This window comes from Euprymna scolopes, chromosome 33 (assembly GCF_053919585.1).
Source record: "Euprymna scolopes isolate OS-2025 chromosome 33, ASM5391958v1, whole genome shotgun sequence".
NCBI lineage: Eukaryota > Metazoa > Mollusca > Cephalopoda > Sepiida > Sepiolidae > Euprymna > Euprymna scolopes.
Window position 1 is genome coordinate 7,015,637 of NC_136514.1, and position 22,500 is coordinate 7,038,136.

A 22,500-nucleotide genomic window follows, 5' to 3' on the forward strand; every position below is an offset into this window, starting at 1 on the left:
ATAATGTATGTATGTATATATATATATATAATGTGTATATGTATATATATATGTGTGTGTATATATATATGTGTGTGTGTGTATATATATGTGTGTGTATATATATATGTGTGTGTGTGTATATATATATATGTGTGTGTATATATATATATGTGTGTATATATATATATATATATATATATATATATATATATATATATATGAACGTTAGCTAATATAATATTATATTAAAAATATTCCATTTATATAACACAGCACAAGGAATGGTGCTTTGACATCTAAAATTTCTATGAGTGCCAGAATAACTGGTCAGTGTATCAGTTTTTGGAATGTCGTTTTGACCCAGACACTAGAGACAGATTTTCAATTTGGCATTGCCAAGAAACCTGATAATCGATAAACAGTACCAGACCAGCAAAAGGTTAGGCAGATGGTGATGCGGAAAGGGGAAGCGAAGGGGTGGAGGGTACTTCAGGTGAAAAAGATGGCTAAAGGTGAAGAGTGGGGAGTAGTGCGTCTGCATTTTAGTAGAACTGTAACAGTAACGGCTTTCATCTTGTCTTTAAAACCTCCTTCTTTTTCTAAACAGCTTAAAAAATAAAAAGAATAGAAACAAAATAATTTAATCCTCCATTTTTACGAATCTGACAGCTTTGTATTTGTTATTCCGAGATGAGAAATAAATATGAATAAATACATAGATAAAACGATTCTATAAAGATTGGCAATATAAAATAATTTATTAACAATTTTACAACTAAAGGAAATAACGAGGATGAGTAAGGATTAATTGCCTAGCTAGGACGTGGTAGATCTAGCATACATGTTTAAATTTTCTCCTTGAGTTATGATCATGTGATCTATCAAGGGCAGATAATTCCTGCCCAAATCCATCTCGCCAAAGGAAGATAAATCTCTTAAAAAAAAATGTCCCTTTACAAGGGAGATAAATTTAGGCTACAAAAGAGTTATCTCCCTTTAAATATAGAAATATTATAAACTAGCAAAGCTGTTTGGCATTGCCCGGAGCTATAAAACAAAAATCCTTATATTAAAACTTCTACCTCTCTACTTCGTTCAATAAATTTCCTTATCTCACCCCCTCTTTAACCTTTGTTCAGCCCAATTTTCTCGTTTTAATATATTGAAAATAATAATTCAAGTCATTCACCTCTCAATAATAAATAACATGGGAAATGGTTGAAAAACCGACCTCCTCTGATGAACCTAGCCCAGTTGACCGCCAATGGATTATTATTTTTAAAATTTAGATGCTATTCGTACAGGGCAACATAAATAAAGAATATAAAACTTAATGTCTGTTTGTTTTGTAGATTTTATTTTTCCATTTAACAGTATCTATACGTTTAAAGCAAGTGTTTATCTACATTAGGGTCTCCCAACCTTTTTTGGCAAACGCCTCTCTGGATACCTACTACCGCCCCTCTCTATATGCACCCTAACATAATAATGTTAGCAGTAGTGGTAGCACATAATTAAAGTGAAAATAAACATTCATACAGTTTATTCAACACGATTCGACTCTATCGATCGAATGGGAACATTAACAACTATAAATCAAGTGGATCAATTAATATATGATACCGTTGCTAATATAATTATCAATAATCAATCAAATAAAAATCAAAATAATCACAAATCATTGTGAAGATTGTTGTTGATCAGCAATAAGTTAAAAAAACACCTAGTAATGTTATGAGAAGCTCTCAGTCTTTCACCCCCCCTCGACCCCTAATATCTCAGGGACCCCCATACGATAAATTTGGTCACCACCCACCAAAAGTCTTGTAATGCCCCGCTCCTCCCTGATGGGCAGTATAGATCCCATTGGGAAACCCTGATCTACAAAGAACGTATGAATGTGGAGTGTAGGACTTCACTTCTGCTATAAGATGTTGGCAACCTTCATGTGAGTCCTCTTGTTAATACCCAATTTTAAAACAGAATTAAAAAAAAAAAGAAATGTCACTTCCTGCATGAACCTTATACATTTTAAATTAATATATTTTTACAGATTACCAATTATCAAGACGCAAATGCAACTCAAGGATCTACATATTAATTTATGCCTCTACTTTATCGTTATTTTCATAGCAAGTGCTCGTCTGAGCTCCAATCTATGGCCCGTTGCCTGACTTTCATGAAAAACACTCGTCTATCTGAAACCACTATCAATAATTCCCCCCCACTCTTTATCTGTGCCTTAACCTAAACTTAGATTCCATGAACAAAGCTTCTTTCTTAGAACTGCATGCGCGTGGAACTTTGTTCCATTTTTCTGCTTTCCAACTGTTTACAATATGGTTGTCTTCAGGTCCAACGTGAACAAGTTCTTGATGAGTTGTCCCATTAAGTAATCCAATTTACCAAATTTCCACAGCTAACGATTGCTATAATATTTTCCCATTGATTACCGTACACTCATTAACCCTTATCCTTGAGTGGCCTCGAGTGACACCTTTGTCCACACGTTTAGTGTCACAAAAAACCATCATCGCAAACATTTATTAATTAATAGACTTGAGGTAATCTCGTCAGTACCAGACAAAGCAAAACTCTTTTCCAAGAACTTTGTAGCTAACTTTACTCTATGTGACCAAGGCCATCAACTCCCTATATTTTCTCCTGTACCAGAAAACATGCTATGCAACATACAAATATCTGTGAATGATGTTGCCAAGCTAATCGAAAACATTGATTCCAGAAAAGCAACTGGCCCTGGCGGAATTCCAATTATAGTACTGAAAAGCTTCAACAAGAACTAGCTCCCATACTTACAAAGCTGTTTAAGCGTTATATTAAGGAGAATTGCTTCCTGGAAAACCTCATCAGTATGTCCCATATTTAAGAATTTAGTTGATAGGTCATCATCTTCTCAGTACAGACCAATAAGTCTCCTGTGTGTCACGAGTAAGTTGCTGGAATCTGTGTTGAATAGAGAAGTAATCCACCACCCCAGCAAAAATAACCTCTTCAGTGAAATGCAATATGATTTCCGTTATGCTAGATCTATAGCAGATGTGCTAACAGTGATATCTCATAGGATTAGCAAGTCTCTCAATGGAGGCTGCCTTTAGGGCAATTGTTCTTGACATATCATAGGCCTTTGATATAGTATGGCATAAAGGTCTTCTCCACAAGATCTCCAGCTATGTTATAGCTGGAAATGTCTTCTCAATTATTAAATCATTTCTCTTTGATAAGTTCATAAGAGTAGTGGTTGATGGGCAGAAATCAGAAACTCATAGTATTAGCTCAGGGGTCCAACTCTCTTCCTGATCTACATCAATGATCTTCTAAATCACATCCTAAGATCATTCGTAGACATTTATGCTGATAACACTACCATTTATGCCAACACATCAAAGCCCTTAATTACCAAATTCTTTCTGATTCTCCTTCCTCTGATCTTGAGCACGTAGTACAATGGGGAAAGAGGTGGCTGGTTACTTTTAATGCATCTAAAACCAAGCTTCTATCTTTACATCATCAACGCTTCGATTCCCATCTGGCATCAGTTGAAATGAATGGCTCTCGTCTTGGGGAGGCTCTATTTTTTGGGCTTGATCTTTACTCCTGATCTGAAATGGAACATGTACATCAAATCTGTTGCCAAGATCGCTGGAAGAATGGTGGGATCCTTCTACCGCTCCATTAGATATCTCACTGCTGATGCAATTCTCTACATATATAAAAGTCAGGTTTGTCCAAGGATGGCACATCTAGGCAGGAGCTGCTAGAAAGACTTTATCCTACCTTGGTAGAGTTCAAAATAGACTTTGTAACCTAGAGGGGGGGGCCCTTTTTTCTTTTCTGCAACCTCTTTCCTACAAAAGAGACGTTGCGAGCCTATCTCCGCTTTATTGTTATTTTCATGGCATCTGCTCGTCTGAGCTCCAATCTATGGTCCTCCCTCGCCAAACTTTCACGAAAAACAGTAGCTGAAACCACTATCAATAATTTCCCACACATTATATGTGCCTGAACCTAAATGTAGATTCCATGAAGAAAGTTTCTTTCTTAGAACTGCACAACTGTGGAACTGCCTTCCATTTGCCTGCTTTCCAGATGACTATAATTTGGTTGTCTTCAAGTCCAACATATACAAATTCTAGTTGAATCGTCCTCTTAAGTAATCTATTTTACCAAATTTCCATTACAAACGATTACTACAATATTTTCCCATTGACTATCGTACACTGATTAACCCTTATCCTCGAGTGCCCCCCGGGCCTTGATAAGTGGTGACTCCTATGTAAAAAAAAAAGAAACGAATTGCCTCCCTTTTATAGTCGCTCTTTTAAAATCATTAAAACTATTTCCTCTCTAAAAAATTAAAAAAAAACGTTATTTTTTTAAATTGACGTGAACACTAGAATATTTCAATTAAAAGTCAAATATGAACAGGTAAAATTATAGAAGAATAAAAGGCCAATCAAATGAGGTATAGTTTGTTTAAGCAGTTACATTAAATTTAGCTTAAATTTGGAGTTTTTGAAAAAATTACAAGTGCGAACTTTCTTTTTGCCGCCTGTGTATATTATTAGTTTTCATTCCAAATGGCAAAAAATGAAATCAATTTAAAATCATAATCCTTCTACCACTTAAGTAGATATCTCACTACTGATGCAATTCTCTATCTATATGAAAGCCATGTACGCCCAAGGATGGATAACTGCTGCCATATCTGGGCAGGAGCTGCTAAAAACAGCCTATCCTGCCTTGACAGAGTGCAAAATAGACTTCGTAGCCTAGTGGGGGATGCCCTTTTCTCTTCCCTGCAATCTCTCTCCCATAGAAGGGACATTGCGAACCTGTCGTTGTTTTGTCATTATTTCTATGGGAAGTGCTCGTCTGAGCTCCAATCTCTGGTCCCCCCTCACCAATGTTTCACACAAAACACCCGTCTAGCTGAAACCACTGTCAGTAATTTTCCCCACCCTTTATCTGTGCCTAAATCAAATGTAGATTCCATGAAGAAAGCTTCTTTCTTAGAAGTGCACGCCTGTGGAACTCTCTTCCGTTTGCCTGTTTCCCACCTGACTACAACTTGGATGTCTTCAAGTCTAACATAAACAAATTCCTGATGAACCACCCCCTTAAGTAAGACACTTTATCAGATCTCCATTACTAACGATTACTATGATATTGTCCCATTGATTACTGTACATGCAATAACCCTTATCCCCGAGTGGTCACCGGGCCTTGATAAGTGATGACTTCCATGTAAAAAAAAAAAAGAAGTATTTTTTGTCCTATATTTATGTACATATATATGCATACATATCATAGCCTCTTTCATCTCCTGAGTTGTCTCATGACGACAGCCTCTATGATTTTCCTTGAGCTTTTGGAATAACCAAAAGTCACAGGGAGCAAGGTCTGGACTATAGGGAGGGTGAGGAACTGTCTTGATGCCCATCTTGGTCAAAAAGTTTGTGACAAGGATGGAGTTGTGGAATGCACTCTTTACACAAACTTTTCGCAAATCTTCCGCATCTTCCGTTCCTTGCAAATAATTGTGTGCACTTATCGTCTCTCTAGACACATGACGGTCCTCATCCATGAAATTTTTTATTTGGCCAATCAATTCTGGTGTTCTGACCTCCTTATCGCTCCCACACCTCCCATCATCCCTCACACACTTCCCATCATCCTTCACAAACTCCCTGCCTTCCTTGAATCTCTTATGCCACTCAAACACTGATGCTCAATTCATGGAAGATAGTTTAAAAGCAGTTTGAAGCATTCCATACGTTTCTGTGGCAGTTTAAATCAGAATTTTATTGCATATCGTTCTTCTAAATTATCCCTGTGTCCCAGATTGCATTTTTAAAAGTCACCAGCTGTGACAATCACGCTTTAGTAGGGTGCATTCCAATTCCTTCTATAGCTGTTCATTTGAACCTGAAATCATAAAAATTGGCCAGTCATCTCATAAGATGTATAGCAATAACATACTGAATTTTCAAGGGTCTATGACAATTTTAAATGCCTGTACAAAAAAGATCTGGAAACACCTCGTATGAATAACGCTAAGAGACATATTTTCATAATTACTAATTAAAACAATTAAAATAGAATATGTTTTCAAACACAACTCAATCCCAAAACTAAATTATATTTTAACATGTATTTTATACTATTAAAGTATATACGAACAAAAAAAAACTTAGGGATTTGATTGACTCTCATTTAGTACAATAATAGATAAAAAATTTTCTTATTACCTGAGAGCTCAATCTTCGAATTCATCGACATAACAGTCATAGGAATTAGAATAACTACATTGAGGATATTGCCAAGACTGCTGCAAAGAAGATGGGCTCCCTCTACCGTGCTAGAAAATTACTCCCACCAGAGAGTATACTATATCTTTACAAAGCCACAATTCGTTGATGCATGGGGTATTGTTACCACATCTGGGCTGGTACATCTACAAATAATCTCTCACTCTAAAAAAAGAGTTTCAATCTAAATGGTCCAGCTTTATCGGCCAAGCTCCAAACTGTATCCCATCGCCACAATGTTACATCTCGATGCCTGTCTTAAAAGTACTTTAATGGAATAACACTTGTGCTCCCTTGACGTACATACCACTGACTAACCCAAAAAGCAACAAAATCCCACCCCTTCACTGTTGAGGTCTCTAGATGCCATAAAGTCTGCTACTTTTTATAGTTTCTTCCCTCGAACTGTTAGACATTGAAATTACCTCTCTGTTGCCTGCTTTGCTGACTGTACTAGCCCAAACGCAGAAGTTTAAATATACAGTGAACAGGCATCTTGCTACTCAACTCCCCAGAGTTTCCTGTTAGACACGATTCCAAGTCATAATATGCCTTGTTTGGGATGAAAAAAAGAGTAAAAAAAAATTACCTGAAAATTCTTGATGAGTTGCTCTGTTGTAATCCCTAAATGCATTTGGCACGCTCCGATATTGCAGAAGCAACCGACTCGAAGATGGATGTTGTTAGCAGCCGCCATCTTGGCAACCTAAAAAAAAAAAAAAAAAAAAAGAGAAGAAAAATATCAAGAAATACAACCATTTTATGAACATTTTCATTTTTATTCATTCTTTAATCCTTTCAAGATAGTCAAGCAATGGAATGAAATATTATTTGCTTTTTTTTCTTGTTTTTTTTTCTTTCTTTTTTTAAAAACCCATTCTAAAGTGTCTCTGATTGAAAAAAATTGGCCAAATCATAGAATTATCCGATCTTTATGAAATTTTCAGTATTACGTAATAAATAAATGTTAATTAAAAAATTTATTTTATTAAAGAAAAACATCGGTACTTGTACAGTTTAATCAAGACATTAAAAAATTAAAATATCGAAAAAAGGTTATATTGTACGTATCCGAAAAAAAAAAAAAAATCACTGAAATTGATCAAGTATTTTTTTTGTTGTTTTTTTAAATTTTTTTTACAGCGGAAAAACACGTTTTTATGAGAGTGCAATGAAGGTAGCCATCTTTGAATTTTTAACACGCCACGGGGAGATAACTCAGTTTAAAGCGCTGACACTCCCTCCCCATCTTTAATACTAGCTTTTCTTCCTAAAAATCGAAACATGACTACCTTTTGCTCGGTATCATAACAAATTGTATTTTCGCTGTCAAAAACAAAACTAACTGATGAAATTAAGTGAAATTTTTTTTTTTCCCGGAGAAGTTCATTCCATAACGGATACGTACAATATAACCCCCCCTTTCTTTTTTTTCGATATTTTCATTTTTTAATGTCTGCACAAGTACCAAAAATTCTAAATAGAAGGCGGTTGGCCAAGTTTTTGAAAACATTATTTCGTAACATTAATTTGAAAATTTTAGAAAACCTATGAAAATGCTATAAATTTTGTTTTTGCTTGTTAAAAAAGTGTTGACATCAATTTATATATATATATATATATATATATATATATATATATATATATATATATATATATATATATATATGTTGTTTTTGTATACAACAGTACTTACATAATTGTCATGTTGAAAATAGTAATAAATCCAAAAATTACGAAAATCAACCGAGTAGAAAATTATTTATAGTTAAAATTAATTTTTACAGAAAATGGGGGCATTTTCCCTAGATGTAAACACCTTGAAGATTACAAATACAAGGGACCTAGGGATATATCTCCCCTTTCGACACTTTAATGGCGGACTTTTTTATTTTAAAACCATAGCGATGGATTTTTTTTCCTTTTTTTACTAAATACACAATAGCAATTAATTATTGAATTGGAATTCATTATTGAGATGAGTATTATTTATTATTTTTATTTATTGCGGACTATTATCCTCATCTTTTGTTGTTGTTTCATAACGTTTCGGCCAACTATTGCTCTGGCCTACATCAGGTGGCTATCGCGTCGGGTTAGGAACTTTGAATATCCTAACTGCATCTACTGCAATTACTGCCTTCCATAGTTGTTGTCGCCTCACCACGTTTTGGCTAAGTAAGCCTCTGGCCTGCTTTGGGTAGGATTGAAAACGTGGTGAGACGACAACAACTATGGAAGGCAGTAATTGCTGAGGATGCAGTTGGGAGATTCGGAGTTCCTATCCCGTCATGGTAACCCAGCTGACGAAGGCCAGAGGAATAGTTGGCCGAAACGTCATGAAACAACAACTAAAAATAGTCCGCAATAAATAAATGAACAGCAGTTGTTCTACTCGATTAATTTTCATAATTTTTGGATATATTAATATTTTCGACATGACAATTAAGTAAGCCATGTTGTTTTTTGCTTAAAACTACATATTAAAAAAAAAAAAATCGATCTGTCGACTCTATCTGAACAAGCACCCAAGTTTTCAAATTTTATTATCAAATATATAAAATCATTTTATTTTTGATACTTTCGGTATGAGACACCCTTTCAAAAGTAAATCTTTTTTTTTTGATGTTTTTTTTCTCTTTGTTTTGCTAGGTATGTTAATCCTGAGGAGTTGGCCCTGAGGAGTTAACCCTGAGGAGTTGCCCTGAGAAGTTGACCCTGAGGAGTTAACCCTAAGGAGTTGACCCTGAGGAGTTAACCCTGAGGAGTTGACCCTGAGGAGTTGACCCTGAGGAGTTAACCCTAAGGAGTTGACCCTGAGGAGTTAACTCTGAGGAGTTGACCCTGAGGAGTTGACCCTGAAGAGTTAACCCTAAGGAGTTGACCCTGAGGAGTTAACCCTAAGGAGTTAACCCTGAGGAGTTAACTCTGAGGAGTTGACCCTGAGGAGTTGACCCTGAGGAGTTAACCTTGAGGAGTTGACCCTGAGGAGTTGACCCTGAGCAGTTAACAGAAAAAAGTAAGCATCCGATGTTATTGCCAATCGTCACAAAGTTTGAAATCGATTTGTGTTGCCATAGATTTTGAATAGATGGAGCTTGGCCACATTTTTGAAAAATACGTAAGGCTAATTTGAACATGTTAGAAAATCAAATAATGTATACTTTTTTATTAAATGACTAACAAGGGGGCGCTTGGGGTTGCTCGATCGTAAATTATGCTTAAATATATTTTAATTCAAGCAGATTTCGTAATTATTATTATAGAGCCAATTCTCTATTGAATATTATATTGTACCCAATGTATAGTACTGATTTGAAAAGATCAAAAGAAAATGACTTTGGCGCCTTCAACTAGAATTGAAACCAAAAAATTTAGCGCTTCAACCATGTTCCCTATCACTTGAGCTATCGACAGAGATAAAAACGGTGTGAAATTAAACCACTTCAAACTATGAAAGAATTTGCGCATGCACAAAAGTAATAGAAATATGTCGGCAAGTTGAAATTAGCATCTTTATTAAATGACTAGCTTGGTGCGCCCGGCCTTGCCGGGTCGTAAAATGCGCTTAAATATATTTTAGTTCACCAAATTTCATATTTATCATTACACAGTCAATTCTTTATTGGATATTATATTGTACCTAATATGTCGTAGTGGTTTCAAAAGATTAAATAAATTGACTTGGGTGCCATCAGCTAACATCGAAACCAGAACATTTAGTGCACCAGCCGCATTCCCTACTACTTTGAGCTATCGACACATAGATAAAAAAATATTTAAAATTAAACCACTTCAAGCTATGAAGGAACTTGCGCATATGCAAAAGTAATAGGAATATGTCGGCAAGTTGAAAGGAACATTTTGCATTTCAACTTGTTGATGTATTTCTGTACGCATTATTCATCCATCCAAACAAAGATTTTACTCGTTATAAACCATCCTTGGTGTGTGATTACTATTTCCTGTCATTTTATAGTGTTTTATGACCAGTAGTTTAAGAAGCCATCGGTTAAACATTTTCACACATACATACATCTACTGTTTTATTTATATAGAATAAAATTTGTGTATTCATTTTTTTTGTGGACTGTTATCCTCATCTTCATAGTTGTTGTTTCACCACGTTTCGGCCAACTCATCCTCTGGCCTTCTTCAGGTGATTAACCGCAACGAAATAGGAATGCTGAGATTTATAACTGTATTCCCAGTAAATACTGCCTTCCATAGTTGTCGTTGTCTCACCATGTTTTGGCCAACTACGCCCAAGGATGGAATACTGCTGCCATATCTGGGCAGGAGCTGCTAAAACAGCCTATCCTTCCTTGACAGAGTACAAAATAGACTTCGTGGCTTAGTGGGGGATGCCCTTTTCTCTACCCTGCACCCTCCTCTCTCCCACAGAAGAGACATTGCGAGCCTATCCTTGTTTTATCGTTATTTCCATGGCAGGTGCTCGTCTGAACTCCAATCTCTGGTCCCCCCCTCGCCAATCTTTCACGAAAAACACTCGTCTAGCTGAATCCACTGTGAAAAATTTTCCCCACTCTTTATCTGTGCCTAAATCAAAACGTGGATTCCATAAACAAAGCTTCTTTCTTAGAACTGCACGCCTGTGGAACTCTGTTCCGTCTGCCTGCTTCCCACCTGACTACAACTTGGATGTCTTCAAGTCCAACATTAACAAATTCCTAATGAACCGCCCTCTTAAGTAAACGCTTCATTAAATCTCCACACTAACGTACTGTACTTGCAATAACCCTTATCCCTGAGTGTCTTCCGGGCCTTGATAAGTGGTGACCACCGTGTAAAAAAAACAAACAAACTAATCCTCTGGACGGCTTTGGGTAGGATTGAAATCGTAATCGTCAGACAATGATGACCTCGAACTGGAGGGCCTTATATCCACTCTTTACTGCTGTACTTCGTTTCAGGGAGGTACGTCTTGTTACACTCAAATATACACTGAAGAAGGTTGGAAGATTCATTGTTGCGAAAAATAACCATCAAGATGAGAATAGTAAACCAAATAATCGAAATTATCAACCCTCATCTAAAAAATCGAAAACAGATATTTTTAATTTGTGAAAAATATAAAAATGTGTTTCTTATATTCCGAATGACTACAAAGTATCAATTCGTATTTAATAAATTCTGAACCGTAACTTACCACATTGTATCCGACAAAGGTTTCATTTTGTGTAAGAATGTTGAAGGTCACGATTGGTCCTTGCGTGTTGGGGTCCTCAAAATTTGTGAGGCAATAAATCTTTGCCACGGGTCGACCATTTGCATGAGTCAATCTTGAAAGTTGACGATAGAATAGTTGGGCAACTTGAAACGATTGTTTTGAAATAGTGGAAATGCCACCTGCGATTCGAGGGAAACAAGAAAACGTAAGATTAGATACAATGAAAAAAACAAAAAACAAAAACGAGTCTAATTTATTTTAGTACTTCAGTTTTTTACTAGGTTGAAACCATTTATCGAGGCTCAAAGGCCATTCAAGAATAAGGATTAAATGAGACAACACTGGTGATGATTGTTAATAATGGTGGTGATTGGACAGCTCCATAAGAATTTGTTTACATTGGACTTGAAAACGACTATGTTGTAGTCAGCTGTGAAGTAGGCATGCAGCAACGTGTTCCACAGACAAGTAAGTTTAGAAAAGAAACTTTGCTTATGGAAATTTCGTTTATATATATATATATATATATATATATATATATATATATATATATATATATATATATATATATATACATACAATTATATAAATGCAACTTTGTGTGTGTGTGATTTCGTTCCTTATAAACTCCGAAACGGCTGAACATGTTTTTCTTTAAAATTTACAGAACTTTAGTGCATAAGTCTGGGAGTGATCTTAGTTAAGTTTTATCTCAGAATACCCCCGATAATTACTGATAATCGATAATTGAAACCATTATTTTAATTTATGTATCATCGGTAAAGCCATTTTTTCCATGTCGTCGCTTGATAGAACAATGCACTGTGAAAAATCTACTGTGGGTAAATTAATAGCGTGTTTTTTTTGTTTTTTTTTGCATGACGTGGTCTGTAGGTTCAAACTCTGCATGTAAATTTCTTAAAAACTATAAAACCAATTCATCGTTTGGAGTGAAATGAATCTTCATCCCCAAAACAGGTACCAGTCTCCCTCCAAGACGAGATGAATTCAGATGCACCAACATCTACGACGCAGAAGGTATGTCTAAAATACATGTACACACACACAACGGCATATGAACATATCATTTAATAGACTGGACCACTAGACGATCACACCATGTTAACTCTGATTAGACGATCACACACGATCCCCTTTATGATATAACAACGCAACACAGGGAGTGTTAGTTCTCCCTCAAATTTTACTTTATCGCTTGTGACTCCTCGAGCTGACTTATTCGTCTTACGCATGGTTGGTTTCTTCAACCTTTTCCATGTCTGCAGGTTGATAATGGACAGGTCTTAGCCGGAGTCCAACTGTAACTCCACTATCTTATTGAGGATGTTAACAATGACATATTTCCGCGTTTCTCCTCCACTTTCCTGTCGGATCTTTCTTGTCGACCCCTGTGGTTTTGGCCCTTTTGTAATGCGTTGCTTTGTGGCCTTTCTTGCCACACTCATAGCATGTTTTGTTTTTGTAAAACATCTAACGGACCAATGTTGTCCGCTGCAACAGTTGCACAGTCTTGTGGGCGAATCAGGTTTGAAAATTGGATGGCCACTGTTTGGTTGTGCCTGGTTTTTCTTCTCGTTTTTTTTTTTCCATGAGAGTAATCCTTTGGTCTGAAACTAGTCCTTTGCATGTATGGCACGACTGATTCTTCAATGTTTCGTGAATTGTTCTTTACATTAACTACATGTTGGCAATCCTCAGCCAACTTCTTGTTTACTTTCTAATCTAGATAGGACTCGTCGTCTATCTCTGCGTTTTTTTTCGAGACCCTGTGCAAAAATCAAACATTTGAAATCGTCCACTGATAATTCAGCTAGCCGAAAATCGTCACAGCATTTGTAAACAATAGACGCGAAGATGAGATAGTCTTCATCGTCACGTTTTGCCAGGTTAAAACACTTCCATCTCTTGTGGAAAAGCATCTCGTTTGGGCTGAAAAGTTCAGATAAGAGCTTGACCACTTCGGAGAATTTCAGCTTGCTCATCTTCCTGAAAAAATATAGTCAACGAACCTACTGTGTCTTGTGGTCCCTAGCTTCCGTAAAAGTAGGCCGACTTTTGTGATGTCTTTTTTTTTTTTTTTACACAGTGATCACCACTTATCAAGGCCCGGAAGCCACTCAGGGATAAGGGTTATTGCAAGTACATTACGTTAGTGTGGAGATTTGATGAAGTGTTTACTTAAGTGGCGGTTCATTAAGAATTTGTTAACGTTGGACTTGAACACATCCAAGTTGTAGTCTGGTGGGAAGCAGGCAGACGGAACAAAGTTCCACAGGCGTGCAGTTCTAAAAAAGAAGCTTTGTTCATAGAATCCGCATTTTGATTTAGGCACAGATATAGAGTGGGGGAAATTTTTCACAGTGGATTCAGCTAGACGAGTGTTTTTCGTGAAAGACTGGCGAGAGGGGACCAGAGATTGGAGTTCAGACGAGCACCTGCCATGGAAATAACGATAAAACAAGGATAGGCTCGCAACGTCTCTTCTGTGGGAGAGAGGTTGCAGGGTAGAGAAAAGGGCATCCCCCACTAAGCCACAAAGTCTATTTTGTACTCTGTCAAGGCAGGATAGGCTGTTTTTAGTAGCTCCTGCCCAGATATGTTGCTTCACTCTTGGCAGTCAACAGTGAATAAGTCCTCATATCTCCTATAAAAAGCGTCAAACGTCATATATTACTTGGGTAGGTAGTTAAATATATCGATGGAATTCCATATGGTGTTTTAGGAAAATGCGGCGCTGTCATCACTGTGCTCCAGCTTATTTATAGAAATAAAATATGTTTTCCAAATGTTAGGAGAGGTAAAAAAAAAGATTAAAGGTTGCCCTAGTTTTGTACATGTGTTTCGCAGTTGATTTGTTGGTTAAGTAATTCATTGCAAACTGAAACTTTTAAATTGTTGATATTTTTAAAACTTTTTCTAACGGCATTTGGGAAAAAGTATTTTATTTCTATGATTTGGAAAACTGAATTATTCAATTTATTTTGTCTCGAGTTTTGTTTATTTTTTTTTTTTTGCTTTTCCTAACTGTGATTGAAAGTGAACATTTTTATTTTATTGAAACGTGGACATTATTTTTTTTATTGAAACGTGGACATTATTTTTTTATTGAAACGTGGACATTATTTTTTTATTGAAACGTGGACATTATTTTTTTATTGAAACGTGGACATTATTTTTTTATTGAAACGTGGACATTATTTTTTTTATTGAAACGTGGACATTATTTTTTTATTGAAATGTGGACATTATTTTTTTATTGAAACGTGGACATTATTTTTTTATTGAAACGTGGACATTATTTTTTTATTGAAACGTGGACATTATTTTTTTTATTGAAACGTGGACATTATTTTTTTATTGAAACGTGGACATTATTTTTTTTATTGAAACGTGGACATTATTTTTTTATTGAAACGTGGACATTATTTTTTTATTGAAACGTGGACATTATTTTTTTTATTGAAACGTGGACATTATTTTTTTATTGAAACGTGGACATTATTTTTTTTATTGAAACGTGGACATTATTTTTTTATTGAAACGTGGACATTATTTTTTTTATTGAAACGTGGACATTATTTTTTTTATTGAAACGTGGACATTATTTTTTTATTGAAACGTGGACATTATTTTTTTATTGAAACGTGGACATTATTTTTTTTATTGAAACGTGGACATTATTTTTTTATTGAAACGTGGACATTATTTTTTTATTGAAACGTGGACATTATTTTTTTATTGAAACGTGGACATTATTTTTTTTATTGAAACGTGGACATTATTTTTTTATTGAAACGTGGACATTATTTTTTTATTGAAACGTGGACATTATTTTTTTTATTGAAACGTGGACATTATTTTTTTTATTGAAACGTGGACATTATTTTTTTTATTGAAACGTGGACATTATTTTTTTTATTGAAACGTGGACATTATTTTTTTTTATTGAAACGTGGACATTATTTTTTTATTGAAACGTGGACATTATTTTTTTTATTGAAACGTGGACATTATTTTTTTTATTGAAACGTGGACATTATTTTTTTATTGAAACGTGGACATTATTTTTTTTATTGAAACGTGGACATTATTTTTTTATTGAAACGTGGACATTATTTTTTTATTGAAACGTGGACATTATTTTTTTATTGAAACGTGGACATTATTTTTTTTATTGAAACGTGGACATTATTTTTTTATTGAAACGTGGACATTATTTTTTTTATTGAAACGTGGACATTATTTTTTTATTGAAACGTGGACATTATTTTTTTATTGAAACGTGGACATTATTTTTTTTATTGAAACGTGGACATTATTTTTTTATTGAAACGTGGACATTATTTTTTTTATTGAAACGTGGACATTATTTTTTTATTGAAACGTGGACATTATTTTTTTTATTGAAACGTGGACATTATTTTTTTTATTGAAACGTGGACATTATTTTTTTATTGAAACGTGGACATTATTTTTTTATTGAAACGTGGACATTATTTTTTTTATTGAAACGTGGACATTATTTTTTTATTGAAACGTGGACATTATTTTTTTATTGAAACGTGGACATTATTTTTTTATTGAAACGTGGACATTATTTTTTTTATTGAAACGTGGACATTATTTTTTTATTGAAACGTGGACATTATTTTTTTTATTGAAACGTGGACATTATTTTTTTTATTGAAACGTGGACATTATTTTTTTTATTGAAACGTGGACATTATTTTTTTATTGAAACGTGGACATTATTTTTTTTTATTGAAACGTGGACATTATTTTTTTATTGAAACGTGGACATTATTTTTTTTATTGAAACGTGGACATTATTTTTTTTATTGAAACGTGGACATTATTTTTTTATTGAAACGTGGACATTATTTTTTTTATTGAAACGTGGACATTATTTTTTTATTGAAACGTGGACATTATTTTTTTATTGAAACGTGGACATTATTTTTTTTATTGAAACGTGGACATTATTTTTTTTATTGAAACGTGGACATTATTTTTTTTATTGAACGTGGACATTATTTTTTTTGCTAGCAGTCAAAGAAGCCATTTTTGTTGCAGTAAATTTTTGGACCCCCCCACGTGTTACATGATAAAAGGGCTGTCCCCTTTTCATGTAAGTAAAAAAAAATAGGGAATTAGTTAAATGTAAATATGTAATAGGATAGTCAAGGATTCGAACTTGCGAAGCTAGATTTGGAATTGAAAATTCTAATCATAAGTTAAAATAAATACAGAATGTTATTGAAATAAAGAATGTGGAATTGCAATTGTTTAGCTTACATATCTGTATATGGAAAAGGAATGTAATAATGGAATTTGTTTCTGTGAAAATTAAAATAAGGAATTTAATCGTCAATTTAAATTGTAAACATATTTTGTAAAGAGATTATTTGAAAAATAGGTTACTGAACTCGGGGTCATGTCAAGTTTGGCAACGTGACGCATGTCATTCAACGTGCTTTATGAGCACATGTTTAATCATGTGATGACGTGACGAGTTCTCAATATAGGTAGAGTTTTTAGATGCAGTCAGAGAGAAGAGGAGAAGAGTCGGGGAAAAAAAGCAGAGAGAGAGAGAGAGAGAGAGAGAGAGAGAGAGAGAGAGAGAGAGAGAGAGGTCAGAAATGGTTGCTGACGTCAAACCTTGGAAGCGATAGGTTAGAGAAGAAATAGCCATGTAAAGAAACTTTGAATTCCTCATGTGAAATCATGGGCCGGTCATGAAATAAAGGACGACATCATCTTTGTGTATCTGCGTCTTCGTGTTGTTATTCAACAGAAAAGGTATTGTCCATTTATATTATAAGAACTTTGTGAGAATCATCATCTCAAAAATAGGTAAAAAATATATGTATCAATATTTATAGAAACACTCCCGTTCATACAGAACTGTCTCTCTCTTTATATATACCTGTTTATGTCTCCAATATGCTATCTCTTACAACATGAACATCTTAAGACATATGAACACTCAACACATGAACACTCCTAAGACTGTCTCTATCACTCTAAGACTCTCCTAAGACGAACAACAACAACAACAACAATACAGAATACACGTTCAAATAATAACACCCACCACGTAACACACGTTTACACACACACACAAAAAAAATATTTTTTTGCCTCTTTGAGATTTTTCTTTGCCTAGTTTCAGAGAAAAAAAAACAACAATTTTTTCTTGAGAAAGATATCCAATATGAAAGATTTTAAGGCCTTAATCATGCAATTATTAAGGACTCAGATGGATCACCAACAAAAGCTGGAGGAAAGTTTTTAAGAACAAACACAGCAACAACATGTTGGAGGAGAGGGAACAAGACGAGAAATTCCTACTTCAACAGAAGAGATACGAGGAATTATTTTCAAAAGTGGTGAATAAAACTATGAAGTCTATTTTGAACACTGTCAAGGCAGGATAAGCTCTTTCTAGCAGCTCCTGTCCAGATGTGGCAACACTACTCCATCCTTGGCCGTAACTAGCTTTTATATAGGTAGAGAATTGCATCAGATATCTGCTGAGTGGTAGAAGGATCCCATCATTTTTCCACCGACATTGACAACAGATTTTTTGTGTTCAATTTCAGATCAGGAGTAAAGGTCAAGCCCAGAAGCTTGTCAAAACATGGAGCCTCTCTAAGACGAGAGCCATTCATTTAAATTAATGCCAGATGGGAATCAAAGCGTTGATGATGTAAAGGTAGAAGCTTGGTTTTAGATGCATTAAAAGTAATCAGCCACCTCTTTCCCCATTCTACCACATGCTCAAGATTAAAGGAGAGAGAATCAGAGAGAACTTGGTCCTTTGGCCTTTGAAGTGTTGCCATAGATTGTAGTATCATCAGCATAAATGTCTATGAATGATCTTGGAATATGATTTGGAAGATCATTAATGTAGAACAGGAAGAGAGTAGGACCCAGGATGAACCCCTGAGCAACTCCTGCATTAATACTGTGAGTTTCTGATTTCTGCCCATCAACCGCTACTCTTATGAACCTATCAGAGAGAAATGATTTAATAATTGAGAAGACATTTCCAGCTATACAGTAGCTGGAAATCTGGTGAAGTAGACCTCTATGCCATACTCTATCAAAGGCCTTTGATATGTCAAGAGCAATTGCCCTAAAAAGGAAGCCTCCATCGAGAGATCCGCTAATCCTATGAGATATTACCATAAGCACATCTGCTGTAGATCTAGCAAAACGGAAACCATATTACATGTCACTAAGAAAATTATTTTTGCTGAGGTAGTTGACTACTTTTCTATTTAACACAGATTCCAGCAACTTACTCATGACGCACTTATTGGTCTGTACTGAGAGGATGATGACCGATCATCTGAATTCTTAAATACACGGCATACTCGTGAGATTTTCCAGAGTGTTGCGAAGCAATTCTCCTTAATATTTTTCAGCATTATGATAGGAATGCCGGTGTAAATGGAATCAAGATTTTTGATTAGCTTGGCAACATGACGTACAGATGTTTGCATGTCGCATAATGTGTTTTTTGATACAGGAGTTGGCGGCCTTGCTCGCATAGGTAGAATTAGCTGCAAAGTTCTTGGCAAAGAGTTTGGCTTTGTCTGATGCTGACGAGATTACCTCAGGTCTGTTGATGATGGTTGGGATAGAGCACACGATTCTATTCAGGACCCTGTTTGCTATTTGCCAAAAACTGGTGGGAAAGAAGCCGCTTACTTAACGGACTGAGCTACAACTCTTTCGCGTTTTTCGTTACTCTTTTTCAGTGGTTGCTGGCAGTCCTGAAAGTGACTTTAGTCTCAGTACATCTGCTACGTTGGACGCAATAGAGGAAGTGATTTCTTTGCGCAATGGCAGCAGCACATTCCGGAGAAAACCATGGCTGGCTGTTAGGTTTTTGCTGAAATTTTGTCAAGGGTATTAAACGGTCTATACCTACAATTAACCATTCGGTCAGGTCCGATACTATAGAGGACACATCCTTTTTAAACATGGAACGCAGTGCTAGATCTGATATAAATGTACAGAAGCTATCCGAGTCAGCCATAGAGTATTGATGTACTGTACGATGGAGAGGTATGTCTGAGGATTTATTATATTTCATTTTTATCTTAACTGATACAACCTAGTGGTCAGAAGATCCCAGTGGAGACAGAACGGAAGATGAACATAGCTCAGGGCAACTTGTGAGAAAAAGGTCTAGGAGACTTGCATACTGACTGTCAGTGTCGAGTTGGTTCATTAACAATCAAAGTGAGGTCACAAGCAATGGAGAAATCGTGACAGAACCTCCCCTCATCATCTGAATTGTTTAAGTGGGTTTACCTTTCTACATTGTGAACATTGAAGTCTATATTAGAAGTCATTTTCTAACGCAAAGCAACAAAACTTTTTGGTTAAAAGGTCAAGCAGAGGTTCGCTAGTCACAAGTTGAGTTGAGTAGAGTTCGTTGTTCACAACACGAGATACACGTCGACATTCTCTATTCAAATGTCTTAAACGCTTCTCCCACTTCTCCCAGCGACTCGCGTTTTATAATGTTTCGGGCATACCTAATTTGCATATACCACACGAGACTGCTCGAGATCTACGCGTGACCGGAGGCTTTAAAAGATAACAGCCGCCATCTTGGCCTCTTTTTTTCTTTTTCTTTTCTTTTTCCGTCTTTCAGCTGCTGCTGCTGAGACAGATTCTCGCCCGTTTCTGAGGTAGCTCCTCTCTATGTCTATCACATGTCAACAGACGTGAATGTTAGCCGAAGGATGAGAAGACAGGATGTGGTCAATTTTATCCCCCAGAAAGCAATGCGTTGTCAACACACGACATTCAAATGTTTTCATTGTTTTGAAAATTTGCACTTAGATGACCGTATTTTGTAGACGATGGTAAAATTGAAATTGCTTGACATAGCAGAAGGAGTTGACGAGCGTGCATTAACCATTTTACATGATCATTTATACGAGGGGCGTGCAATAAGTAATGCCCCTGACCCACTTCCAGCCTTGATTTCTGATGTCACGTCGCGGTTGGAGGACCAACCTGGGGTGTTCTACAAAAACGGTCTCTAGAGCTGCATCAAACGATGGGAGAAATGCATAACTCTAGGTTTTTCCTATGTAGAGAAAGACTAATAACTGTGCCAAGTGTCGTTGCTCTACTGTTATAGAAAGTGGGTCAGGGGCATTACTTATTGCACGCCCCTCGTAAATAAGATGAACGTGAGTGCCGCGTTTGCTCATGGTTGATCAAAAACTGTTTTAATATTTTTTGTATAATGCGAAGGTATGGTCACAAATATTTGGATGATTATTTTTATAACCAGGGGAGATAAGAATAGACAAAGCGGATGCCAGAATCGCTTTCTTAAAAATCTATTTGAAGTTTTCAGTCATAAGAAGGGAAATAAGTTCTTCTGATCCAGACTGGATTAATTTTTACTTGGCAAAGCTCCTCTGACTGGATTTATGCTGCCATTTTTCTTTATTTGAGGCAACTCGTCGATGATTGGGAGCGTTGTTTGCCTCAAAAGAAGTTTTTGCACCAACAAAAGACAATGGATGAAACATGTATTTATCACTTCACTGTGGAGTCAAACCGGAAATCAGATAAAGAAACACAAATAGACGAAAGATTCCCAAAGCAACCAAAGATGCAAATATCAGTAGGTAAGGTTTTGATCTCCAAACATTAAAACGTGCAAGGTATTTTGTTTATTAATTACCTTGAAAAAGGAAAAAAAACATGAGTAGCGAATATTAGATAGCATTATTAATTAACATTTCGAAACACAACCGACACAAACATGTATTGCCAGGATAAACATATTATAGAGAATACGATGGAATAAATCGCCAGAAAAACGACCGCAAATGAAGAAGAAAACAGTGCAATTTCACAAAGAAAATGCACGATGTCATAAATCGGTTGCAAAATCGAAAAGCAAACAAAAAAATAAATATATATGTACGTTTACAATACGTAATGTTCTATAGGATTAAATAAACGTATTCCACAAAAATGTTGATATAGCGAAAAACAAGAATCGAATCGTTTCAAACAGGTCGTGTTTTATATTAAAAAAAAAAATAATTAAAAAGAACGTTTGCGTTTCTGAACTATTTGTATTATTTGAATTCTTCGGACTACTGTTCTCATATTGAGTGTCATTTTAAAACGTTTCGGTCGGTGAAACTTCCGACCTTCTTCAGGTGTTTCATTTCGAATTCGGGAATTTGGAGGAAATAAAAATAGGCTTAAGGCTCCCAAAATTTGTACTAGAACTGTCTACAAGGATCCGTGGCACGGTGGTTAGAGTACTTGGAAAAATCAATGGTGAAAGTGATATTCTCCTGAGGGTTGAAAGTTTGCGCGAGCCTTTTCTAGTCTCACACAAAAACACACGTTCACATTTCAAGCTATATTACTTGTCATATACATACGCGCACACAAACATACACGCCCACATCCACACACGTACATATATTCACGTTCGTGTACATACACTCACATTCACGTGCATACTAACACACGTGCACATGTATGCACACAAGGACAACACCACTTCCCCTTTCAAAGGAAATCCACACATGCGCAACAGACCACTGGAAACGACTATAAAAGCAAGAGACAAGCTGTTTCCAGCCTTTTTCAGACCAGCTTTCTAGCTGGGCGGTCTACAGACCGACAGAGTGCCTTTTCGGCATGTGCGCACACGCGCGTACCTCACACCACTTGCTACTATGTGGGACAAAAGGCTATCAAACCATATGTACACTTTATACGCTTTCTATCTCCATAACCTGGATTGACATTCTCACTCTATCTCCCCTTCAGTTTTGGTCCATCAACACAGACATGTGCGCGCCTCTATACTGAGCTTAACCCTCTCTTTCTACAGGCCGGCTTGCCACTTCGCGTTTCTCTATTGCATTCCCCTTTCCTTCCGTGCGCGTAGTCGTCAACGGCCAAATGAACACG

The 22,500-nt window shown here is 35.8% G+C and overlaps 1 protein-coding gene across 2 annotated transcripts in view; it reads right to left on the reverse strand.

The window, feature by feature from the left end:
- Positions 1–22,500, reverse strand: part of LOC145258135 (molybdenum cofactor sulfurase-like) — a 1,297,067-nt gene that overhangs the window by 59,137 nt on the left and 1,215,430 nt on the right. For both annotated transcript variants that reach the window (XM_080115880.1, XM_080115879.1), the window contains exons 6-7: positions 11,482–11,681; positions 6,901–7,017 (exon numbers count right to left, since the gene is read on the reverse strand). In XM_080115880.1, coding sequence (XP_079972006.1) covers positions 6,901–7,017; positions 11,482–11,681 — 317 coding nt within the window. The remainder of the gene's footprint in view (positions 1–6,900; positions 7,018–11,481; positions 11,682–22,500) is intronic.